Genomic DNA, 23,976 nt, shown 5'->3' with positions numbered 1-23,976 from the left:
ACTGGTGTTCACTTGTGCTCACACGCGTGTACTCCCTCTCAAAGTAAACAAATAAACATAAAAATAAAAGAATATCCAGACCCATGGGGTGTGAATGGTCTTATGCAGAGACAGGATCTACAGCTGTAAGAGCTATCCTTCACTGAATGTGTACTCTGCGGAAGAACTGTGCTAAGTACTTTACAAGATTATCTCATTGAATACCCTTGACAAGTTTTTGTTTGTTTGTTTGTTTGTTTTTCTTTTAAGTAAGCTCTATGCCCAACATGGGGCTTGACTCATGACTCCAAGATCAAGAGTTGCATGCTTCAGCCAGCCACCCCATACCCTTGACAACTTTATAAAGGACTAGTATTATCTCCATTTTATAGATGAAGGAATCAGGTTAAGTAGTGAGTGCAAGAACCAGGATTTAGATCTAGGTCTGTCTGCCTGGTTCCAGAAACTTTGGTGATCTGAGGAGGAAGTTCAGTTTCTCCAAAACCACCAAAATGGTGCAATCTGTGAAAGAGTAAATGAGAAGTCACCATGCCTTTGTGGCAGCATCAGGGACAGGTCTGAGAACCAAGGAAGAAGGCAGAGGGCACAGGATGCAGAGGGCAATAAGGTTGCCTCCTGCTACCTTTAACATATTTTAAAACACTAGCCAGTCTTTTTTTTTTTTTTTTTTTTTTTTTTTTTTTTTAAGTAGACTCCATGCCCAACGTGGGGCTTGAATTCACAACCCGAGATTGAGAGTTGCATGCTTTACTGACTAAGTCAGCCAGGCATCCCTATAAATTAGCAGGTCTTGGGGTGCCTGGTGGCTCAGTCAGTTAAGCGTCTGACTTCAGCTCAGGTCATGATCTCATGGTTCATGAGTTTGAACCCTGTGTCAGGCTCTGTGCTGACAGCTAGGAGCCTGGAGCCTACTTTGGATTCTGTGTTTCCCTCTCTCTGCCCCTCCCCTGCTTGAGCTCTGTCTCAAAAATAAACAAACATCAAAAAAATTTTTTTAACTAGCATGTTTTATCAGTAGCCAAAATTGATCTAAAAAATGGGTTATGACCTCTCCTCACTGAATGGTGGCAGAGAAAAAGAAATAGAGGTCTTCCAATGTCAGAGTATCCCACCTGGTCACAGCTTGCTCATGTCCAGCCAGCACTAGAACCTACAGTCAACATGGACAGCTGACACTCACTTCCCAGGCAACGGACATTACAATATCAGAAGCAGGAGAATCCAATTTCGTATGCAAATGGCAGACAAGGTGAGGGCAGTATCAGACCTCAAATCTGAGTTCTGGAAACCAGGGCCTCTAGCTAAAGCACTCAATTATAATAAAACCATCAGCATCCACCCAAGTTCAAAGAGCAGCTTTAACAACACAGTGCCTGGTACAGAGCAGGCACTTCTCTCTCTCTTCCAATTATCAGCAAGGCAAGGATAGAAGGTACCTCAATTTAAGCAACGAGAACAAGGGAAAAAAGTTTTTTTCCTCTCTAGAGTCAGTCCTCTCTACAGCAAAACCAGAACCACAAACAACGCTTTGTGAACTAAAAATCTGACCATCTGAAGAAGGGTCTGATCCCTCCTCATTCACCAACTCTACGCGCCTGAGTTTTCTTACTCTCATGGTTTCCAAACTTTGTAACCAGGGAAAATACTAACTGTTCCTTATCTGGACTAAGTGTGTGAAGTGAATGCGTAATCTGGGTCAAAAAGGAGAATGGGGAGAACTCTTGGTACCCCGGTAATCATGCCAACTTGTGCCATGAGACTCCCCTGGGAAGAAAGAAGGTTTCTTCAACATGTTATTCTCTATAAAACGCTCACTTCCTTTCCAATCCAAACGCCAACACCCTGGATTAGGCCTTCAGCACCACATTCCTATATATAGCAATGGCTTTCTAATCAATTTCCTTACTGGAGACCCTGTCCTCCCTTCCCTCAACCTGTCAGAATAATCTTTCTATAGCAGAGCTTCGATCATGTCCCTCCCCTGCTCAAAAACTTTCAATGGCTCCTACTGCCAACTAAATAAATTATAAATGTCTTAGCCTAGCAACCACAGCTCTCTGTCAACTGATCCTACCTTTCTTCTATTTCCTACTACTCATCTATATAAATCATGTGCATTTGTCAATCTGGATTATTCACTATTCTGGAAAGGTGCTTTGGGGCTTTAGTTTACATTCTTATTCTACCAGGAATGCCCTTCCCTTCCACCACCCCCTACTGAAATCCTACCCTTCCTTTCAAGGACCAGCTCAAATATCACATCCCCTGTGACTCTTTGCATGATCACCCTGGCCAGGATGATTCCTCCTTCATTGGTACTCTTACAGAAGCACTTAATTTGCATCATTCAGATGGTATGTGCTACTTAGTACCTTGTACAGAAGTTCTTTATGGATCTGTCATCTCTCTCCTACTAGTCTCCTGGGAGGCAGAGGCTGTATCTACAACTCCATGCTTCTAGCACAGCGCACAGTGTTTACTATGTATTTGTTGAGTCTATTTTTAATACTTCAAAAATATTTGTGAAAAGTCTTCGATTCATCTTACCCCGTAAGTTCTTTAAACTCCTAGAGAATTCCCCATCTCTCACAGCCAGCCCTAGAAGGTGGAGCAGGAAGCAAGATTTTGATACCTTTCCAGAAAGACTGGGGAAGGACTGAATGGAATAATCCATGTGCTTTAAATGATTACAAACAAAACTGTTTTGTCCTTGACTTCAGTAAATACACGCACGGCATGGCTCTTCACAAATCTGACTTAAATTATAATTAAAGACTAAGTCTAAAAACATCAGAGATAACTTTTTAAATAAAAGTGATAATATTATTATTTTAAAAGAGTTTTACCTGTCCTTTATACTCAGAAATGGATGTAGCTATAAGCAGTTGTTCTGGATGTTGAAATTATGAATTTGTTTTCTTCCTTATGTTTCTCTATACTTCTTGTGTAAAAAATCTTCTCAGAAAGCACATGCACTTCAGAAAGTATTAAAAAATATTTTGTTTACCAAAGCTAACCAAGGAAATATTTCTGGAAGATACAAACAATGGATTATTTCCAATTCAACAAGTTAATGATGAATTTGTGAGAAAACATTTTTATGTCCTGTTATTACTTAAAAAAACCCGAGTTTATTATTATTTCACATATATTTTTCACATTTGTGCGTAATTGTGTGCTTGAATGAGCACAGATTTTTAAATTTAAATTTTTAGATTTAAATATGAAATACACATGTTTCAATTAGAGGATTTTATCTTTATTGGGTTTTTTTTCTACTTACAAAAATAATACAGACTCACTGTAAAAATTTCCAACATTACAGAAATATAGAAATGCAGACAGTGAATGTCCACCATAATCTACTAACCCTCCCTGAGGTAACCAATATTAACAACAGTTTGGTATTTATAGCCTCACTTATTTTTCTATGCATATACTAACATACATGTTTTAACAAAAATATAAATAGTCATTAACATAAAAGACAGTTATACAATTTGCTTTTTGTCACTTAATATATCTTGAATACCCTTTCACATCAGTAACATCAGTACATATAGACTGACCTCTTTTCAGGAAGGTGAAGGTATTTCATTTTATGATGTATCCCAATGCCCTACTGATGGTTACTTGAATTATTTCAAATATTACACTATTGTAAATAACACCAAAAAAAAAAAAAGCAGTTATATACACGTTTGTGTGGTATGAATGTTTGCATAGAACAGATCCCTAGAACAGATCCCAGAATTGTAACTGCTAGATCAAAAGATATGAATCTATTAACTCTTCTCTTAATGGATATTACCAAACTTCCCTCTAGGAAGGCTGGATCAGTGTACGCTCTCACCAACTGTGTAAGGGTACGAATGCACTTGTTTCCCCACATCTTTGTGGATATCTTCTTTAAGTAAACATTAAAGAGAATATTTCACTCTTATTACATTAGACACTTAAAACAATGGGTTATAAAATTAACACATTTTCACTCTGCCTTTGAATTCTTAGTCTGAAAGGAAGCTCTAGGACTAATTCATTTCCTGAATTATTTCTCAATACAAATGAATTGGCTCCCAAAGAAGAAAAAAGTTATCTTTAGAGAAGCTATTGCTCTTAAAAAATATGCTCATCACTCCAGTGGTTTCTCATCAGACATAGTAAATTAGGTAAATTAGGACTTTCATCCCCATCCACCCGTGGTTTACTGGTTTGACTTTTTTAGTTCCCAAAACTCATATTCATAGCCCTGAAATAATAAATTACACAGTCGTTTGTATAAAAAAAAACATTTGCAAAGCCTTCCTTTTGGTCAGGATTGTTAATACAAGTTAGAATATTGGCAAGAAAAAGGTACTGAGGATAGGTCACAATAAAAAGCTACACAGGGAGGATGATTCAATGCTGGAACAGAAGAGGCTGAACCTGCAAAAAAGAACTTCTCACAAACGGAAACTTGAAGGAATAAAATCTTGCCAGAAAATTAGAAAAAAATTCCTTAATATTCTAGAAATCCATGGACCCTGATAATATTAGCAACCCCTTAACAGCTATAAACTTATTTAGACCTTACAATGTGCTTTCACATTCATTAAATCTCCTTTAATCCTCACAACAGCCCAAGGAGGAAGCCATCAGTATTCTAATTTTACAAATGAGAGAGAAGCCAGCTCCCTCCCCCACACATGCACACACACGCCTGACTACTCAATATATGGCTGGCTCAAGGAAATGCAGCACGGGCATCACTTGGGAGCTTGGTAAAATTGCAGAGTTCCGGGGTAGGCCTGAATCTGAATCTGCATTTTAACAAGACCACTGCCTCTTGCCCCTACCCACTCCTCTGTCTGCACATTAACTCTTAGAAACCATGTTCGCTAGCCAGTTCTGGGTTTGCTATGAGGGAAAGCGTCTAAGACAGCTGCTGTGGGGGCTTTGCAAAAAGCCTGGGGAAGGAAGGACATCATGAGGAGAAAGGACGTGTTTAGAAAAGTCCGCAACAGGTTATATGTCATATGAAAACAAGCTTAGATGTTGTGTGCTTTCCCAAACAGAACCTGACCAATGAGCATCAGGGTAACTAACAGAGGGAGGCCCACAGCCTGCCTGTTGCATACTTAGTTCTGACAAGCAGCTGCTTGCTTTTCTCCAACGCAGCAGTTGAGAGGTGGCAAGGGTCAGAGTTTCTGAGCATGCTCTGAGCTCCTCCCCCATGATCACAAACTGCCTGTGGGCTGCCCTCCACCCAATCCACCTGGCTTGGGGCTTCCTCTCCTCAGACTAACTGGGGCAGCTGCAGGAAAGCATGTATTAAGATCCCGTGCTTTTTTACCCATGATGTTATCATCACTGCCTATTTGAGAAAAGAAATCAAAATAATACAAATTTGAGATGAGGTGAGGCAAGACACTTGCTCAAGGAACTAAGCAACCTTGGAGCCTTTCAACCAGAGTCAGGTGGGCAAATGACCTCATTTTTGCTCTTTTTCATGTTCACTGAACTCCATTTGGCATCATCCAGGTTGGCTCTGGCACGTGGCATTTTTAGATCCAGTTGTTTCCCCATAGAACATAGGCATTTCAACTCAGCGATTCTCCACAGCTTCAAAGATACAGTCAGTTGTGAGTAGGGACAGGCACAGGAATAACAAATAGGTGGAGTACAGAGAAAAAGAAGGAGAGGTCTGGGGTAGGCAGAACTAGCAAGTAATCAGGAGTGTGAGCTACACAATCAACTGCCAACTAAGGGTAAGACAGGTTCAAGGGCCATGAATCCCACACACCCAAACAAGCAAGGCATCTGTTGGTCTCCACTGCACTCCCCCACCTCGCTCCAACCCCAGAGAGAAGCAGCAACTACTTTCAGCTTAAGGTCATCTAATGCCACTAAACTGCACCCTGTCAACTTGACATTCACGTACCCACAGAACCACAAGTTGAACTGTTCCTAATGGTACCACAAGGCAAGAAGTGGAAATCGGGAGTTGGGGTGAGAAGAAAAGCAAGGATGTAGAGGTATAAAGGAGGGTTACCAAGTGATGACTCCACAACAGTCTGAGAAATTCATTATATCAACTTTTATGGGGAAAGTTGGGGGAAAGGTGTATTTTTTCAGGTACTGCCCTTTTCCAAGCTGAACGCAGGGTGCAACTCTTGGCTATAGCAATACTAGGCATACTTATATGCTCAGTGTCACACTGTGCACAGGAAGACTCCCTGGGAGAGGCACAGAATCAAGATTAAGTGTGGGCTGGGCATCTGGGTGGCTTGGTCAGTTAAGCATCCGACTCTTGATTTTTGGCTCAGGTCATGGTCTCACAGTTATAGGATCGAGCCCCACATCGAGGTTGGTGCTGGCAGAGTGGAGTCTGCTTTGGACTCTCTCTCTCTCTCTCTCTCTCTCTCTCTCTCTCTCCACCCCACCCCCGCTCATGCACATGTGCTCTCTCTCTCTCAAAATAATAAAACATAAAAAATATATATAAAGAAAGAAATTTAGAAAAAAAAAAAAAAAAAAGATTAAGGTAGGCTTTGTAGTTAAGATAGCCGAGGTCTGAATCCTAGTCCCGCCACCTACTGGCTATGTAACCACCAGCTACCCACCTAACCTCTCAGCATCAGTTTCCTCACCTACAAAATGGTGACAGTGACAGTGTTTATTGTAGGGTGATGTAAAACATGAATGAGATAATATATGTAGAATGCTTAGCACAGTACATACATAGCAAAAGCCAATAAATGTTAGTTATTATTACCACTACAAGTATTATTATTTCTAGTATGATTTTAGGAGAGTAAGATAAGGAAAGGAAGCACTGACAACAGAAGTTGGAAAAAGTGGTTCCAGTAAGCACACTGACTGAGAATGTTGAATAGCACAAATTCATAATGGATGGGGAAAAAAAAGAAACTTGAAAAGCAAAAACATAGTCAAGATCAAGACCTTGGGATTTAAGTTAAAAAACCATATTAGGGGCGCCTGGGTGGCTCAGTCGGTTAAGCGTCCGACTTTGGCTCAGGTCGCGATCTCGCAGTCCGTGAGTTCGAGCCCCGTGTCAGGCTCTGTGCTGACAGCTCAGAACCTGGAGCCTGCTTTGGATTCTGTGTCTCCCTCTCTCTCTGACCCTCCCCCCCCATTCATGCTCTGTCTCTCTCTGTCTCAAAAATAAACGTTAAAAAAAATTAAAAAAAAAAACATATTAACCACATAACACATAAACCTCATCTCCACCCTTACCTACCTTGATGACACTGTTAGCATCACATCCTCAGAAACTGCCAACACCTTGGTAGTGCTCCATTTCTTGACTCTGGGTGGTGATTACGTGGGGGACTATATTAGAATTACATACAATATTATATTATAATACTTCACAAACTTTCCTGTATCTGCTATACTTCATAATTTTTTTTTAATTTTTTTTTAACGTTTGTTTATTTTGAGACAGAGAGAGACAGAGCATGAATAGAGAGAGGGAGATACAGAATCTGAAACAGGCTCCGGGCTCTGAGCTGTCAGCACAGAGCCCAACACGGGGCTTGAACTCACGGACCGTGAGATCATGACCTGAGCTGAAGTTGGACACTTAACTGACCGAGCCACCCAGGCGCCCCCTTCATAATTTTTTAAAGTGTGTTTTGTTTTTGAAGTGCCAGCACCTTTAACAGGGTCAGCTGAGTGTATGGGGAAATGAGCAGAGGCACCACTAAAGGAATATCAAACTCAAAGCCTGATGAGACATATGGGAAGTTAGAAATTGTAGGGCGCTCAGCATGAATGAGAAGCAATGTTCAAATCCAGGAGAACCTAAGAAACTCCCTTCTCAGGATTCCTCCAAAAGAGAATGTGACACAGTGGAAAAAAAAAAAAAATCAGCCATGTGGTTTCACTAAGTGTTCCAAGATCTTAAGTAAATTTAAATCTCAGCTATGAAAGCAGGGGCAGGGAAGGGAAACCATCTTCAGCTTCATTCCAGTTTTAGGAAGAGATTAAAGTATATAAACTTAGAAATCTAGTCTAAAAAAAAAACAGTGTTTTATAGACCAGAGAAGACAAAAAGCATTACAAACATTCTGTGTGATAAAATGAGAGGGGGTGGAATTTACTCCCTAGAAGTCTAAGAGGAGATACCCATCCTGTGATGTGAACTCAGTCTTCTGTAAGTGCCCTTCAAAACAAGAGGAAAATGATATAGCCAATTAAGAAGCATTGTAGACCTGCTGATATAACTGTTGGGAAGAAGGAAACCAAGGTGTGGGAAATGTGAACACTCAAAAATACCAACCCTAAAGATCCACAGTGCCCAATGTGTCTGTCATACTCACTTTATTTCTGGCCCTCCCCTACCGGAGCTTTCTTTTAATTTTAAGAGGTAACAGAAGTTAAGGTAAAACCTACAATGTGGACTCGATTCAGCAAACATCCAAGCAGGTGGGTTCTCACTGCACAACTCTACTGACAAGGGCTGTAAAAGGAAGCTGACAGAAAACCTGGCCTTGTCCGGCATTAAACAACGGAGCCCAGAGGAGAGACTTAACTTGTAGCAGTGGGAATGTGATGTATAATACAACAAATCCTACTGAAAACACTGTAGCTTGTTTTCTTACCAACATTGCAGTTCAGCCATAGAGTAAAACCAACAGATACTCTGAGAACAACAATGCAACAGACCACGTTCCCAGAGAGGCTTAGTTTGAATAAACAAAGTCCCAAATTTCAAGCCCTGGACTGTCTTCCAAACAAAGGGGCAGTGACAACAGCCACAAGCCCAACTTTAGATTCAGTGGGTTGACAGAGAGGTCACAGAAGTCAGGCTGATGGCTCATTTCTACCAACATTTTCTCACGAGTCAAGAAATGAAAACACACAGGTGACAAAGAGAAGACAGAAGTGAAGGCAGAGAAATCCCAATGGCCCCAAAGACATTCAAAATATGGGCAGGAAATAAGACAGTGACTCAAACTGATCCAACAGGGGACACCTGCCTTAAATTACAAGTGAGGGGGGAAAAGAAACTTGGAAAGCAGCAGTGCCGTCAGACTCTGAAATGAGTGAGACCAAGTAGATGAGGGAAGGCTTTGCAAGACAACTTACAGCCTGGGCTATTTTAGACAGCAAAGGAAGAGTTGGGCTGGTGAGAGAAGAATCCTCTCTCTCTCCAGTGAGAATCACTTTGAAGGCTGAGGGCAGCTGCAGGCACCGGAAGGAGAAATGAAGCGGAGATCAAAGGAACAAAACCAGGAGAACACCTCACACTTTTCACTGCACGCCACCTGTTTTGAGGATCTCAAGACACTTTACAAGCCTTACTTGAGGAATATATCAGTGACAGAAGACTCAGCAAGAAGTTGCCCAAGGTCATTCACAAAGGCTGGTGAGCGGCAGGGCTCCTGCCCACAGGGGCCCTCTATCCTTTGTCATCTAATTGTAGGTGGGGAGCCCAGGGAGTGTGTATTAAACACTAAAAACTCTGGGTTCCTATGAGTGTCAAGGGAAGTGGGTAGTGGAATGGTGACATAAAAAACTGGCCAGGACTCAGGGATATTATCATAAAGTTTCCTATTCCTGCCCACAGAGGAAATTCCTGCTCATCTGTCTTAGTAAGGCAATTATCAGTTCCTCATATCTGACCCTACAACAGGGCAGTTCTCTCAGATCTATCTCTGACATAATAGTTTACAGAGCAATCCGTCTAAAAGACACAGTGGAGATAACTATTCAAGGAAAAGAGTATACTTAATGGACTAGCTTTCTATACCCTCAAGAAGCCTCAATGAGGACTTGGGTATGAAGCCAAAAGACTTCAGGGTCCTAACACTTAAGCCAGGGGTTCGTAACCCAGCAGTGAACTTCTGGTGGAGCTTAATATATCCACAACCACTAAACTCTATTCCCAGAGCTTCTGATTCCATATAGCTAGGATGGGGCCCAGGAATATGCATTTTTGAAATGCTGCACAAATATCCTATCTCACTGCTGTCCTGACTCCTCTCCTAAGTCGAGAGCCATCAAGCTTGAACCATTGATCCATGAATGCTTTGAAAATGAATATGCTTCCCCACCACCAAGGAGGCAGATTAAAGAGTCTCAGGACTGGGGCACCTGGGTGGCTCAGTCAGTTAAGTGTCTGACTTTTGATTTCGGTTCAGGTCATGATTTCAGGATCATGAGATCAAGCCCCACGTTGGGCTCTGCATGGACAGCATAGGGCCTGCTTGGGATTCTCTCCCTCCCTGTCTCTCTGCCCCTCCCCCGTTTATGCTTACGCTCACGCTTACACTCTATCTCTCTCAAAATAAATAAATAAACTTAATAATAAAAAAAGTTCCAGTACTAATACCTGGACTCAAACACTAAGCAAAAGCGAAAATTAGATTATTGCCAGTTTTTTCTCTTCCATGAAAATCCCCTACACAAACTCTTCTTAGAGCCACATATGAAAAGACTCCACCATACAATGGGACATGAGCAAATTGTGGGGAAAAATGAGACAGAGAAAACATTAGAGCTGTATCCATAAAAATAGAGAACTAGAAGAAAGCTCCAAGTCATCTTGCCCATTGTTTTCAAAGGAATAATACATACCCCAGACTGGATAAATGGCTATTAAGGAGGAGGAGGATTTCAAAACCTCTTCACTTACTTTTTCAAAATCTAACGGCTCTCCAGCACAGGCAATCCTTTTGTATCCCTCAATGAAATCATGCCTGCTCGGCTTCATTCCATTTCTGTCCTTTGTTAAAACAGAAAAACGACCCAGCTCCTTCCACATAAAAATCTTCCGGAAGCTTGAAGAAAAGAGGGGGAGGGCTAGCTCCCCGGAGCACACACATGCTGAAGGAAAACACAGCCTCAGCTGAGATGAAAGGCAGAACTGACAACTGTACAGGATTTGAAGCTGAAAGGTGTTTACAACTGATAACTTTGAGTTACACTTCATCGAGACTCAGCAGATCTGGCATAAAACCTCAAATTACTCTTCTCCAATTCTATCTCAGTGCAGAGACTTCCTTCCCTTAGAGAAAGTTTAATACAAATCCCAGCTCTCAATTACCCATTTCTCAATCAATACTCTCAACCCCCATTTCTACTGGCTTTCATTTCAAGCTTCTAACCATATTTAAGCCATATTTTCAACTAGGTCTCTCCTGAATTAAAAAGTCTTTCATGAGCACTACCTTCTGCATATATGTACTTCCGCTTCTCACTTGGGCTCTTCACTCCTAAATAGGCTACATCTCTACTTCTTTTTCAACATTATTCCTAATCTCAATTTCTCTTTAAAGAGGTCACAAATCTGCTCCTAATTATTTCCTATTCTTCTGGAATTCCACGTTTATCCCCACTATATTTGACATCATTCATTTATTCTTTTCATTCATTTATTCATTTAGTATTTACTGCATACCTTACACTATATTGTGATGTGAAAGAAATAAAAAGCAAGGCCCTTGACCATAAGAAATAAAGACACACAGGGGCACCTGGGTGGCTCAGTTGGTTAAGTATCTGACTTTGGCTCACGTCATGAGCTCGCAGTTCATGAGTTTGAGGCCTGCTGTCAGGCTCTGTGATGACAGTTCAGAGTCTGGAGGCTGCTTGGGATTCTGTGTCTCCCTCTCTCTCTGTTCTTCCCGCATTCACACTCTGTCTTTCTCTCTCTCAAAAATAAATAAAGATTAAAAAAAGTAAAAAGTAAAAAGAAAGACATACAGGGGTGCCTGGGTGGCTTAGTTGGTTAAGCCTCCAACTTCAGCTCAGGTCATGATCTCATGGTTCATGGGTTCAAGCCCTGCCTTGGGTCTCTGTGCTGACAGCTCAGAGTCTGAAGCCTGCTTCAGATTCTGTGTCTCCCTTCCTCTGCCCCTCCCCCACTTGTGCTCTGTTTCTCTCTCTCTCTCGAAAATAAATAAATATTTTAAAATTTCACAAGAAAGAAAGAAAGAAAGAAAGACAGACAGACATACATAAAAGAACAATTAGAGATTGGTCCCAAGGTACGGGGCTACTCAGAGAAGGCTCTATGGCTCCAGCAAATATAGAGTTGGATCTAAAAGTAAGTGGAGAATTTGGTGAAAAGGCTACTTTAGACAGGAGGAACAATATGACTCAAAGCAGCAGGCTATCTGAGGTAAGAGCTCCACAAAGGCCCTCTGTCACCACCTTCTTTGCCCCCTACAACCATCCTCAAAGGCCTATGTCTTCTGGTCTTCAAATTTTATTTCAGAGTTAGTTATGTGTGAATCACAAGCTTTCTGACTGCTACCATGATTACCCACAGCCAACGCACATTAGAGCAGCTCACTAAGCTTTATACATCAGATCCTAGATGGACTGCTACAGGGCAGGCTTTTAGAGTCATCTTAGGTAGAGTCTTCAATAAGGAGTGGGGGGTGGTCAGGCATCTGTAGGGTCCTAGGCACACAAAGACAGCAAATACTTTTGGGTGCTAAAAAAGAGACATAAGCCCTCTTGCTGTCAGACTATTCAAGAGTCATTCAACTTCAGCTAAGTATTCCCCTCATTCACAGCTCTAGGACAAACAAAGCCATTTAAAGCAGTTGGAACCACTGAATTCCTATTTGAAACAGGGATGTTTAATGGTGATGCCACAAGGATTCTCTTTTTCACTGTCTTCCTAGAGAGTTTCTCCTCCTCTCTTGCCTCAGGACTCACAGTTCAAGCATCCCAAGCTCTCTGAAGTCTTTCCTAATTGCCCTAAGCTGATCCCTCCCCTGTGCTGCCCTTAACACCTCTAGGCTTACTTCTAAGCCAAGCACTCAACATGCCATGTTGTAATTATTTGTTTGTCTGACTAGCCACAAGCTCTTAGAATTATTATTTTTTTAAGTAGGCTTCCCGCCCAGGGCAGAGCCCAACACAAGGCTTGAACTCACAACCCTGAGATCAAGACCTAAGCTGAGACCAAGGGTCCCTTAAGGTACTGAGCCACGCAGGTGCCCCTAGCCACAAGCTCTTGGATGGCCAGGATATTTTACTCATCACTGATTCCACACATAACAGGCACACAATAAGCATTTGTTGAATGCATTAGTGATGAGTGATACGGGAAGTTTTAAAGAATGGTGACAGTACCTTCTGGATTCCAGACCAAAATTATAGTAAGTATTAACACTGAAGAATAAACTCCCATCATACATTTCTACTATACCACTCTTGGCCAGAAAAAGAGGTCAAAAGATATGAGAAGATTGCTCTAATAGTGGTAGTCACTGTCATCAGCCAAGAATAAGAGTGCTTGCAGCACTAAGAATGATCCAACATAGTAAGTGAGAGAACACTGTCAAATCTAAGACAGTGTCTAAGTTCCAGGCACATACTCCTACCTCTGCAGAATACGAACAATGAACTCCTATTAGACTCCTAATATAGGTCACTATCTCCACTGCCATGGAACCTTATAGCCAATTTCAACTGAATTGAAACATCCTGCTGAAACATACAGGAAAGCTGTTCTCCCTCTGACCAAATCCAAGTAAGGTTCTGCTAAAGGATAGAGATCTGAACTAAGTCCTCCCACAATCCTGCCATGTTGTACATTAGCACTCTAAATCATTCCTCACTGGCTTTATTCATCTCTGAAGAGATACAGGCAAGGCAGTAAAATGCTGCTGTCTCAAATGCCTCTCCCTGTAGCAATCCTGCACCACACAAGGCTACTGTGTTTATAGGCTGCTAATATGACACAAAAGTCTAATCTGATCCTGTGGGAACAAAGTCCCAGATTCTTTCAGGGATTAAATGAATTTAGTCTACTTTTGTATTCCCAAAATTGTGGAGGCTCAACAAAGTTGAAGAAAGCATAAAGCCAATACTCAGACAAGTGAGGGGATGGAAAGGGACTAGGCCTCTGAGGAACTTCTGCGGCAGGGTGGGATGTGGCTCTTGGCAGAGAGCGAATGAGATAGGCAATGTTCAAGGACAAACCAGGAGGTCTGTTTTACTGGTAGATACCAGGCTCCTTGCATGTTATCATTCCTAAGAAGCCAAGAGGCTCCAGTTAAATTAATTTAGGTTTCTAGAAAAGGCAAATAAATTTGTTTTGACCCCAGGCAAACGCATTTGCCAAATCAATTCCTCAAACTAGGTGTTCATTCTGCTACTCCTGTCTTGCATAACCTCAGCTGTGACACTAACACCTGCAGCTACATTAGTCACAACTCAGCCCTTCACAGGATATGTGGTCCCACTACCCTCTTCCAAGAAGGGAAACGGAGTCATCAATTATGAACTGGCTTCCCCAAGCACAGACTTGGTTTGTAGTGAGGCCACAACTGAATCCAGCTTGCCTTCCTCCTATTCGTCTTCATGGAGAAATCTCACCATGCCTACTGCTGCTTCCTTTAACCTAAAACCCAATCATTGTTTTCTTAAGGGGCAGAAATGGGCACACTTGCTCCTTTAGAGCCAACAGGAGCTTCTAGTTCTCCTCTTTCCTAAGAAAGAGGAAGGCAAAAGAGGAACACGGAGCAGAGGAGGGGAGGCTTGGAAAGGGGTGCCTCCCAATACCAGGACTCACCTTGGAGCTGAGGTCTTCTCGCCGGTTTCCTGCCTTACTCCTGCGTAATTTGATGGATGGGGATCGAAGTAGGTTCTTGATCCGGCTGGTAATGGTTGACCCTTCCACAGCCATCATGATGAGGAGCCCCAGGGGACAGTTCCTGGCCCAATCTTGGGACTTGTCTCAAAAGCAGCACTGCCTTCCCACTCCACAGGTCCTTCCAGTATGCCCTCCCACTGACCTGAGATGGCAGAGGCCACCTTACCTTCTGCCTAGTCGTGTCTGCAGCTATTATCTCTAGGTATTACCCTCTCCCTCTTTCTCATACCTGCCTTCTAGCACCGCGCTGTTTGTTACATCTGAAGGACAAACCCATGAAAAAAGGGGGGGGGGGGGGGAAGCCTGAGCTGCAAAGAAATGCCAGGCCCACGCCTGCCAAAGGCGTTTAGCCGGAGGGATGGGATTGGCCCTAGCAGGGCTAGTGGTTGGTCTGGTCCCCGTTAATGCCCAACTGTTCCCATGGCAACTTTGGTGTCTAAAAAAGGAGGCCGCCTAGGCCACTGAGGAGTCCCGCCGGGGGCTTTGGACACCTGAGCTGGCGGCCGTGGGGACACTCGGCGCGGCGGGGCTCGCTGTGGCCCGGCAACCGGTTCTGCCACGGGAGCCTCCCTCCCCCACCCCGACCCTTGGCCCTCCGCAGGAGACTGGACCCTTCTCTTTCACTTCCCTCAGCAGCCCCAGCTACTCGCCAGCGCCCCCGCTCGAGCCCAGCCTCACCAGCCCCAGGGCGCGGGGGCCACCCCGCTCACAGCGCCCTCAGGCATCGCGCTCTGCGATTTCAGCTCCGCGGCGGCAGCAGCAGCAGCAGCTATGGTGGCACGAACGGCTCAAAACGCGAACTACCGCCTGGGCCAAGCTACGGGCTGGTGAGGCGGAGTCTAGGCGAGGGGGTGCGGTCTGTATCCAGGAGGGCGTTCTGAGAGTGGACCAGTAAGGCTTATGGAGGCGGAGCCAATGAAGCTAGGAAGCAGAGACAAGACTCGAGAACTAAGGGTTCCGCACAGGGCAATCGCGGGTATCGCTCCTAAAGGAAGGTCAACGAACGTGCCTTCAGAAGTGAGACAACCAGCCTTTTATGGTATTATCAGGCCTCGTCCTCCAGAGAACTGCACTTCCCTGAGTCCCAACAAGACATTAACCACGCCCCCATGGTGCTGCGGTTGGCATTTGAGAGGCCCGAGAGACCTTAGCCAAAACCAACTCCTTGCTCAAAATTACAAGATTGAGGTACAGCTTTAAGGGTCTGCTCCCATCGACCCCAAGTGCTGGGATTTAAAGCGGTTAGAATCGTTTCTGCTCACGGCCTTCCCGGCGCGTAGACCTGCGTGCAAATGACTCCTGAATAGCTCTTAAGATCGCTAAGAAATGTTTTGAACTGGGCAACCTGATTGGCCATGATCGAAAAGGGGGCGGGAGATGACAGCCATGAACTGAGCTTCAGGTGTGCGAGGGAAGGGAGAGACAAGTGAATGTGCCTGTGAAATAACGTTTCCTTTAGGCTCCAATGTCTCACCACGCTCTCTCACCTGGAGTTAACAGACTTTCTTGCTCCAGATCTTTTATTTGTTCATGTCAAGATTTGCTCCTTTTCCCTAGTACTGTTGCTTTGGCGAGGTCACGGTCAAGCTTGTTGGCACTATATTTAGTGATAATATTTTTTCGAGCTCATCCTGGGGGTGCAGAGTGGCGCGCGCACAGAAACACTCATATTATTCCATAGGTGTCTCAACCTGAGTTTATTTCCTAGAAGCCTTTTGGCCTCATTGCTACTTCAAGAAATTACCTATGGAAAGGTTAATGTGAGCCAAAAGACTTGGGCCCCAGAGAAACCGTACACGGATATGTCTCACCCTATCCAAACCTTTGGAACCCCTGGGGGAGATGACATGTCAGCAAAAGGATTAGGACCCCTAAACCCATTCCTTGTATAGCCATTTGGCAGAGGTATGTGCTTGTGTGTATGGTAGCCATGTACTTAAAAATGAGATCTGCAAAGCTCACAAGTTGAAACAAAAATCAGGAAAGGCACCTAGATGGCATGAGGTTTCCTACCCTTCCACTACACACAAAATGGGATTTTCACATTTACTTCTCAAATCTGAAGGAAAGAAGCAAGGGTCAGCCACCAAGAGTATTAAATGGGAAGGGAATTGGTTCTTTAAATTCCTTGCTACTTTTACCTCCAAGGGGGTAGCAGCCAATGTAACACTAATAAATAGTGCCACCTGCTGTCCTTACTTGTGTGCTACATGCCCAACCAACTGCTGCCTCCACACTCGAGTCTCCCTAATTCTCTCCAGATTTTTGTGTCCACTATTGGTTTTCTCACTTACCACTTGTGGCCAGGTGAATGGGCTTACAAAGTGTCATTGGTCATTTCCTGTCCAAAGGTACCCTGGTTTACCCCCTTAGAGAAAATGTTCCCCAAATTACTCTCATCTGAAGCTCAAGTTGTAGAGGCAAATCCAAGCTAATTTCATTGTCTAAAATGATCGAGGTGATAAAACTGAGAACAGTGTAATGAGATATTCTAAGTCTAGAATCTGGGTACTCCCGGTCCAAGGCCAAAACCACATATTATCAATTCTTCACCAGTTAGTACATTTGTCTAGGTACCCTGCAGCTTCTGAATAGTCAATATGGGAATAGGATCTAGACTGTTCCCATGCTTAATTCCTCAGAAAATAGCAGTCCCAAGTCCAGTGAAATAAAACCATTCTTCCCTTTTCTCCAAATAATTCCCAACCCACCCTCCAAATGCAGTTGACCCTTATATTAAGTATTTCACCATCCATACACTATTTCACTTTTTATTCTGCTTGTGTATGTCCTAAACATACATGGTTGTCAGATTTTAAAATTCTGTCTGGGAATGGATGTATACAATTGTCTGTTTTGCACTATGCTCATTAGATCAGATTTTAAAATTCATCCTAGGCTTAACATGCAAAAAGGTGCAATTATAAGACCCTGGAAAACTAACAGGCTGGAGTAAACATTTGCTCATCAATTCAATTATTTATTGAGCACCTTTACATGCAAGGCACTGTCGGACAGCTGTGATTGATGCTTGCAGTTGGAAACAGAATGGATCTCAAAACAATGCTTCCAAGACTGCTTTCTTATTTAACAAAATCTCTTCTAATAGCAGAGTTTGTATTGATAGAAGAATTTAGTAGAGCTTAGATTTGTCTCAAAATTCCCAAATCATTTTGTGGTTTAGCCTTCTCACCCTCCACACACGCCTCCATTACACTATTACTCAATGGTTGTATATCTCTGCAGAGCAGTTCAGTCAGTTATGCCTCAGCTTAAAAGTTGTATATATCAAATTATTTCCCTCTTAGTTTCAAAAATGCATTTTTGACTGATCTTTTTTTTCTCCAAATGGCAGTGAGTCTTGTATACCTCAGCTTTAATCTCCTCTGTTTCCAGCCATTCATATTTATGTAAAATTTCATTAGAGGTAATACAACAGTAACATGAAGTACTGATGCCCTTACAACCACTTTCTTCAAAATCAACCATTTTGTGCAAGAAATGTACTCAGATTCTTGTTATCCATCATTCTCTACAGAAGTACCTGAAAATGTGCAGCCTACTCTGCATTGTTTTTTAATGTGGGCATGAGGAACAAGGGTTATCACCATTTTTCAGACCCGTCTGCAAAGTGCATTTACCTCTCAATTCACCTGATCCCATTCCTTCTTAATATCTAAAACCATTAGAATTAGAAGAGGAAAAAAAAAAAACAAAACAAAACACTGTACCATGTGATCTTAGAGTAGTGCAACGTCTAAAGGACCCCTTTAATAAATCAAATCTTTCGTAAATCGTGATACTAGTTAACATGTATCTTGCTTTAAAAACATCTGTCCTTAGCCCCTGAGATTGTGTTTATGTCCTGTTATTCTCTAAGGTAACATATATTACCTTGCACACATTGGTATTAGGAGGCTAGTCTTTCCTCACTGTTGAACAACTTCTTGAGACGAACATTTGCTGTCAATTTGTGGAAATTTTTGAAGTCTCCATGTAAAACACGCTACAAGGATTAGCAAAAATCTCTCCAAATGGCAGGTCAGAAACTTTGAAAACAGTAAGGAATTCCTATGATAAAATTACTTCAGTGGTACCTCTCTCAAATGACTCCGGGTATTAGATTTCTCTACTCCAACTCAGCACAAACCTCCCAACACCAAGTCCTCCTTTCATTATTATAACTGATTTATTTCAAGTTTATACATTCTGCCTTCCACTCACCAAACTTCTGTTCTTACGTTTCTAAAAAAATAGTCATTTTTCAAAAGCAGAAAAGGAAAGATATATATTTAATATATAAAAGAAAAGGCTAAATCTGACATAATTATATTCTTAAAAACATTCCATTTATTTACAGATGTATAAAAAGGCGAATTATTGGTCTACTGAGATCATGCTTCTTATAGTGTTAGGGTGAGAGCTCACTATCCTCCCAGTTCCTCAACTCCTCTCACTCAACTACATCTTTCACAATCACACATGTCATTTTCATAGATCAGTTTCTCTTGGGGTAAGGTTAAAGGGTAGGAGTTTTTGGAGATTTGATATTTCTGTCAAGACTGCCGGACTGTTCTGAAGATAGAGCCCTCCTTCAAATTAGCCTTCACAACTTACTCGTTCTAAGAGGTCTTGAAAACACCATTATCCTGGGAGTTTGTAATGACATCTGCAGCCTTCTTGCAGACCTGGAATCATCTCTCATTTCCATCTTTGTACATCTCTCATGAACAGAGTCAAATATCTTTGCATGAAGAACTGATTATTACCTCTTTAATTTCTTCTAAAAAGGGAAAAGTGTTCAGAAGCAGAATGGTCCTTCTTTTCCTGAGGATTATTCACTCACTTGCCTTCTCCTTGGCTGACCCTCAAAAGCCATTAACAAGAGCCTTGGGAAGTCAGGAGGAAATGTGAGGATGAGACAAGCAAGTTAATAACGGGAAACTGCTATACCTGGATTAAAATACTAGGATCTCCAAGGTCAATTATTAGCAGGGGAGACAGGTGCTGGACTCCTTGGCTAAGGCATTGAATGAACTCTGCTGGGTAAATAGTGGGAGGGATAATGAGAAGCTAAGGGGCACTCATTACCTACTTCAAGCTTCTTCAGTAACTTTTAGAGGAGGGAAGGTTGAATGCTGATGAGCAGGTCTAGAAAGGCAAGTAGCACAATAACAACAAAGAATTTGCTCCCACTGCAATTACAGAGGAAATTTTTCCACCCTTTTCAATCTAATTACCAGAGTTACTAGAAAGGGAACCAACCATGGAAGTACTAATTCACTGGCTAGAACTATTCCAAAGCTGGCCTCAACAACCTACATCTGAAGATCTGCTGAGTGGGATTTGGCATAAAGAAGGCAAGGGGGATGTAGAAGAAATAGCATCACCTAGGCACAGCCCAGGCACTGGAAGCTCTTGTGTTAGTGTTTCACAACACAAGCAAATCCTGTCAATGAAGACAGAACAGGGGTTACATTCCAAAATATAATTATTTAAGAAAGGCAAAATGCAGCAGCTAAATCCCAATCTATACATTTTCAGAATAGTGATTCTTGCCCCCAGGAGTTTCTAAGAGACCCCTCAAGTGCACCATGATTATTTACAAACTAGATAGGAAACATCATTTCTATACTCAATACAAATCTCATCTTCTAGGTTGAAAACTTCAGCCTTTGAGAAATCTATGAAAACAACTATACAAAAATATAAATATCTTTATCTTTACAGGCTGTCAGTCCTTCATACCCTGACAGCTTACGAGTGAAAAAGCTCTACAGATCATTGAATCCATGGTAGCAGGTAATAAAAAATATATCTTGTGATTCAAATACTGCCTCATTTCCCTGGTAAAGAGTGCCTACTGTGACTTTTCTTTCCTTTACATCCTGTGCAGGTAAAAGTGAATGAAACCTTCAAGCACCAGGAGGCTGGTTTGATTTGGGAAATATCCAGCCCCACAATTTTTTTTGTTTTGGCCACGGTCTCTGGTCTGGGCAGGGAATGCTTTTCATTCTAGCTGTCTCTTGAGTGATGTGATATGTGAAAAGGGGAGGGCTCCCTCCATGCCTACTTCCAAAATATGTATCCCAGGTAGAAACCCCTGGTACCGTGAAATGTCTTTTCAACACTCAGACAGTAAGGGAGAGCTAGTATTTTAACATCTGAAAATAATCACCTCAGTAATAAAAGTTAAAAGCATTCCTACTTTACCAGAAGGCTTGGATTTGTAATTCTGATTGAAAGATAAGGAAATGGAAGCTACTTGGGATATGACAGAAGAGAATATTTTGCTGAATGACACAAAGCATTTCACTTTGGTATTCCATGGTACCCATCCTCTCTCACCCTACTCGAACCACCAACTAAAAACTCTCTTCTGGATCCCTTTGCCCGAGTGCATCACATTCCTTGGATTTCAGACTTAAGCCACATAAACAATAGCTATCCACTACAACTCAGCCCATAACAACTGCAAAGTCTCAAGCAGCTTTTTCTCTGGGAGGGAAGAACTAGGAACCACTATGGACCTAGAGTCTTGTTATGAATTCCTTGGGTAAGAGGGGCACCTCGTGTTCAGTAATGGATCACATCTTCTTAGAGAGGATGAGGAGACCCAGCACCACAAGTGAGGTAACACATTTTAACATGATCAGAATTTCATAGTAGTAATTTCTTATACCGAGGTCAGCACCCTAGCCCCCTTTCTCTACCATCATCCACTGCATCAAAGTCAAGGATCACAGTTCCATGACACAAATAAACAGATGCCTACAGAGAAAGGAGGTTTCCCTCATAGCCTGGCTTCTGCCTGAGGACAGGAAAGTTCATTTCCCTGCAGAACTTGGTGAGGCCCCAGAGTTGCCCAATTTGGCCACAACAGGTGCCAATGTAGGCATCACCTTGCTCTCCCGGCATTCCTGGTCATTCCCTGTTAAGTTCATTTTGTGTCCAACTTTGGCAGCTATAGGTGCCAAACAAGGCATCACCTTGAGACCCTGACCATCTGTATCACTAGAAGGATTAGCTACTTTTAAACCTAGAGGTGCTAACTTTGGCATAGGCCTCCACAAAGTATCTGTGCTGTTGTTCTCTAGGCCAGCCTTCATGTGTAGGATGGGAGGTGAGGACACATTTTCAAGCTCTGCAGGGACACCAGAAGTACTCTTCCCTCCATCACTGGCTTTCCTGTGAGAAAGGAGGGAATCCTTTATCTCAGAGTCGATAACAATCTTAAGGACATCTGGCTCAGACGCTGGTTCTGCAAGTTGTTTTTCATTCTCAGAAAAGTCATCATCTTCCAAGTGCAAGAGCAGAGGACTGACAGAGTCACTCTCCCCTTGTACATCAGGTAACTCTTTCAAACCAGTTCCCAAGTGGCCAACCTGGAAAGTTGCTCGGTTCCCAGGAGGAAGTTTACTGATAAAAGCCCGTCGAGCATCCCCTGGGAACTCCGTATCCATAGAGCTGGGCAGTTCAGCCAGGCTAACAGAGTCATCGTTTAGTTGCTGATTAAGAAAGGCAATCTCATTGAGCAGAGAAGTCAGTGTCTCATCAGTATCATCCTCATCTTCCATATTAGTTAGCAGTTCGCCGGGATCCAGCGCTGCTTCCTCTATAGCTGATGCTACCTTTCTCAGTTCCATCTCTATACTGGAGTCTTTGAGATCTTTCATCTTCAATTTATGAAATGTGGACTCCTTTGGCTTCAGTTTCTCCCGTCTAGATTCACACTCTTTCCATTTATATTGAATACCTCTCATTTCACCAGCAATCTTTTTGGGTAAGAACTCTTGTGCTTCTTGCATACTGGAAACATCAACTATTTGTGGAAAACCAGAATCTTTATTTGCCAGAAAAACCGGTGTTGGACCCAGTGCCACTCTGCCATCTCTATGGCTGCCTCTGGAAGAGATTCTACCCGAATCTTCAAAGGAGTTATCTTCATTCCTGACAGTACTTTTCAGGTGGTCAGGTGGCTTGCCATCAGAAACTTCATGAGGATATTTGCTGCCACCCATATCTACCAAACCTCCCTCTGTGGCCAATGATGTCACATTAACAATTCTTGGCATCATAAATAAGTCGTCATTTTCTGGGGGGGGGAAAAAAATTCATTTAGTTCTACAGCAGTAAGCATTCCTCTCTCATTCATACCCAATGACCTGAGATCTCTCAGAAAGTTGGTAGTCAAAATTCACCAGTTTACTTTTATCAAAAAGATGAAAGGAACTATTAGTTCTTCAAATTATGGAGACCTAGCTTAACAAGAAAATAGGTAGGGGCGCATGGTGGCTCAGTTGGTTAAGCATCTGACGTCGGCTCAGGTCATGATCTCGTAGTTCATGAGTTCAAGCCCCGCGTCGGGCTCTGTGCTGACAGCTCAGAGCCTGGAGCGTCCTTCGGATTCTGTGTCTCCCTCTTTCTCTCCCTGCCCCTCCCCGACTCATGCTCTCTCTCACTCACAAAAATAAACATTAGGAAAAAAAACAACCTAAGAAAATAGGTAAAAGGACTAACCAAAGGACTGCTTAATATTCTTTGATATTAAAAGTTTTATTTAATATTTTATAGGAAAGCTCCCCGGTTAATTCTTTATACTGAGGCAGACATGCATCTTGATTCTGTTCACCCAATTAACTGCTACTCTGAGGGAAAAATGAAGCCTTAGAGGCAGCACTGTAAAAGAAAAGATGACCACTCCAGAATGAGTTTAACAATATTAGTACTGATAAAGATACCCTTCTGCCTTAACAGAAATTTAGGTGCCTGAAACCTAAATCATCAAAGTGAGACTTCCTTTCCAACTCTACTCCTTATCCCCAAAAGGGAGTCATGCTCAAACTGAATCCGGCTGGTAACCTAGGAGTGCACCATCTCAGAATACCACATAAGATTGATAAGTATTTGTCAAAGCCAAAAACTAAACAATGACTCCTCATCTTCCTTTTACTTTCAAATATTTTCAGTGTTTTTCCTACTCAGAATTAACTAAAAATCACAAAGGAGTTCCCAATCCCATGTTTAAAAAAAAAAAAAAATCAATAGAGCCAAACATGTTCTAAAAAGAGGGTCAGGGGCGCCTGGGTGGCTCAGTCAATTAAGCGTTCGACTTCAGATCAGGTCATGATCTAGCAGTTTGTGGGCTCAAGCCCCACGTCGGGCTCTAGGCTGACAGCTCGGAGCCTGGAGCCTGCTTCGGATTCTGTGTCTCCTCCTCTCTCTGCCCTTCCCCTGCTCATGCTCTGTCTCTGTCCCTCAATAATAAATAAACGCTAAAAAAAAAAAAAATTTAAAAAGAGGGTCATCTCTTTCCCAGGCAAATGCAAACATAAGAGATCTTATCATTACAGAAC

At 42.5% G+C, this 23,976-nt stretch overlaps 2 protein-coding genes across 14 annotated transcripts in view; both read right to left on the bottom strand.

Annotated features, from left to right (window-relative positions):
• MAPKBP1 (mitogen-activated protein kinase binding protein 1) overlaps positions 1-17,283 on the bottom strand; it is a 55,484-nt gene extending 38,201 nt beyond the window's left edge. The window contains exon 1 of one of the 5 annotated variants that reach the window (XM_040492361.1): positions 14,540-17,283. In XM_040492361.1, the coding sequence (XP_040348295.1) occupies positions 14,540-14,656 (117 nt within the window). In that variant the 5' untranslated portion in view covers positions 14,657-17,283. Of the gene's footprint in view, positions 1-10,642; positions 11,546-14,539 lie in introns of those variants that run through there. The other 4 variants (XM_040492362.1, XM_040492360.1, XM_040492358.1 and 1 more) reach the window with 4 other exon arrangements.
• Positions 17,284-17,579: 296 nt separating this feature from the next.
• MGA (MAX dimerization protein MGA) overlaps positions 17,580-23,976 on the bottom strand; it is a 172,236-nt gene continuing 165,839 nt past the window's right edge. For all 9 annotated transcript variants that reach the window (XM_040492349.1, XM_040492348.1, XM_040492347.1 and 6 more), the window contains exon 24: positions 17,580-22,715. In XM_040492349.1, coding sequence (XP_040348283.1) covers positions 21,448-22,715 — 1,268 coding nt within the window. In that variant the 3' untranslated portion in view covers positions 17,580-21,447. The remainder of the gene's footprint in view (positions 22,716-23,976) is intronic.

This window comes from Herpailurus yagouaroundi, unplaced genomic scaffold, assembly GCF_014898765.1.
Source record: "Herpailurus yagouaroundi ecotype Mexico unplaced genomic scaffold, PumYag 184, whole genome shotgun sequence".
Classification (NCBI taxonomy): domain Eukaryota; kingdom Metazoa; phylum Chordata; class Mammalia; order Carnivora; family Felidae; genus Herpailurus; species Herpailurus yagouaroundi.
The sequence above is the reverse complement of the archived record's forward strand: the minus strand, read 5'-3'. Positions and strand labels throughout refer to the sequence as shown.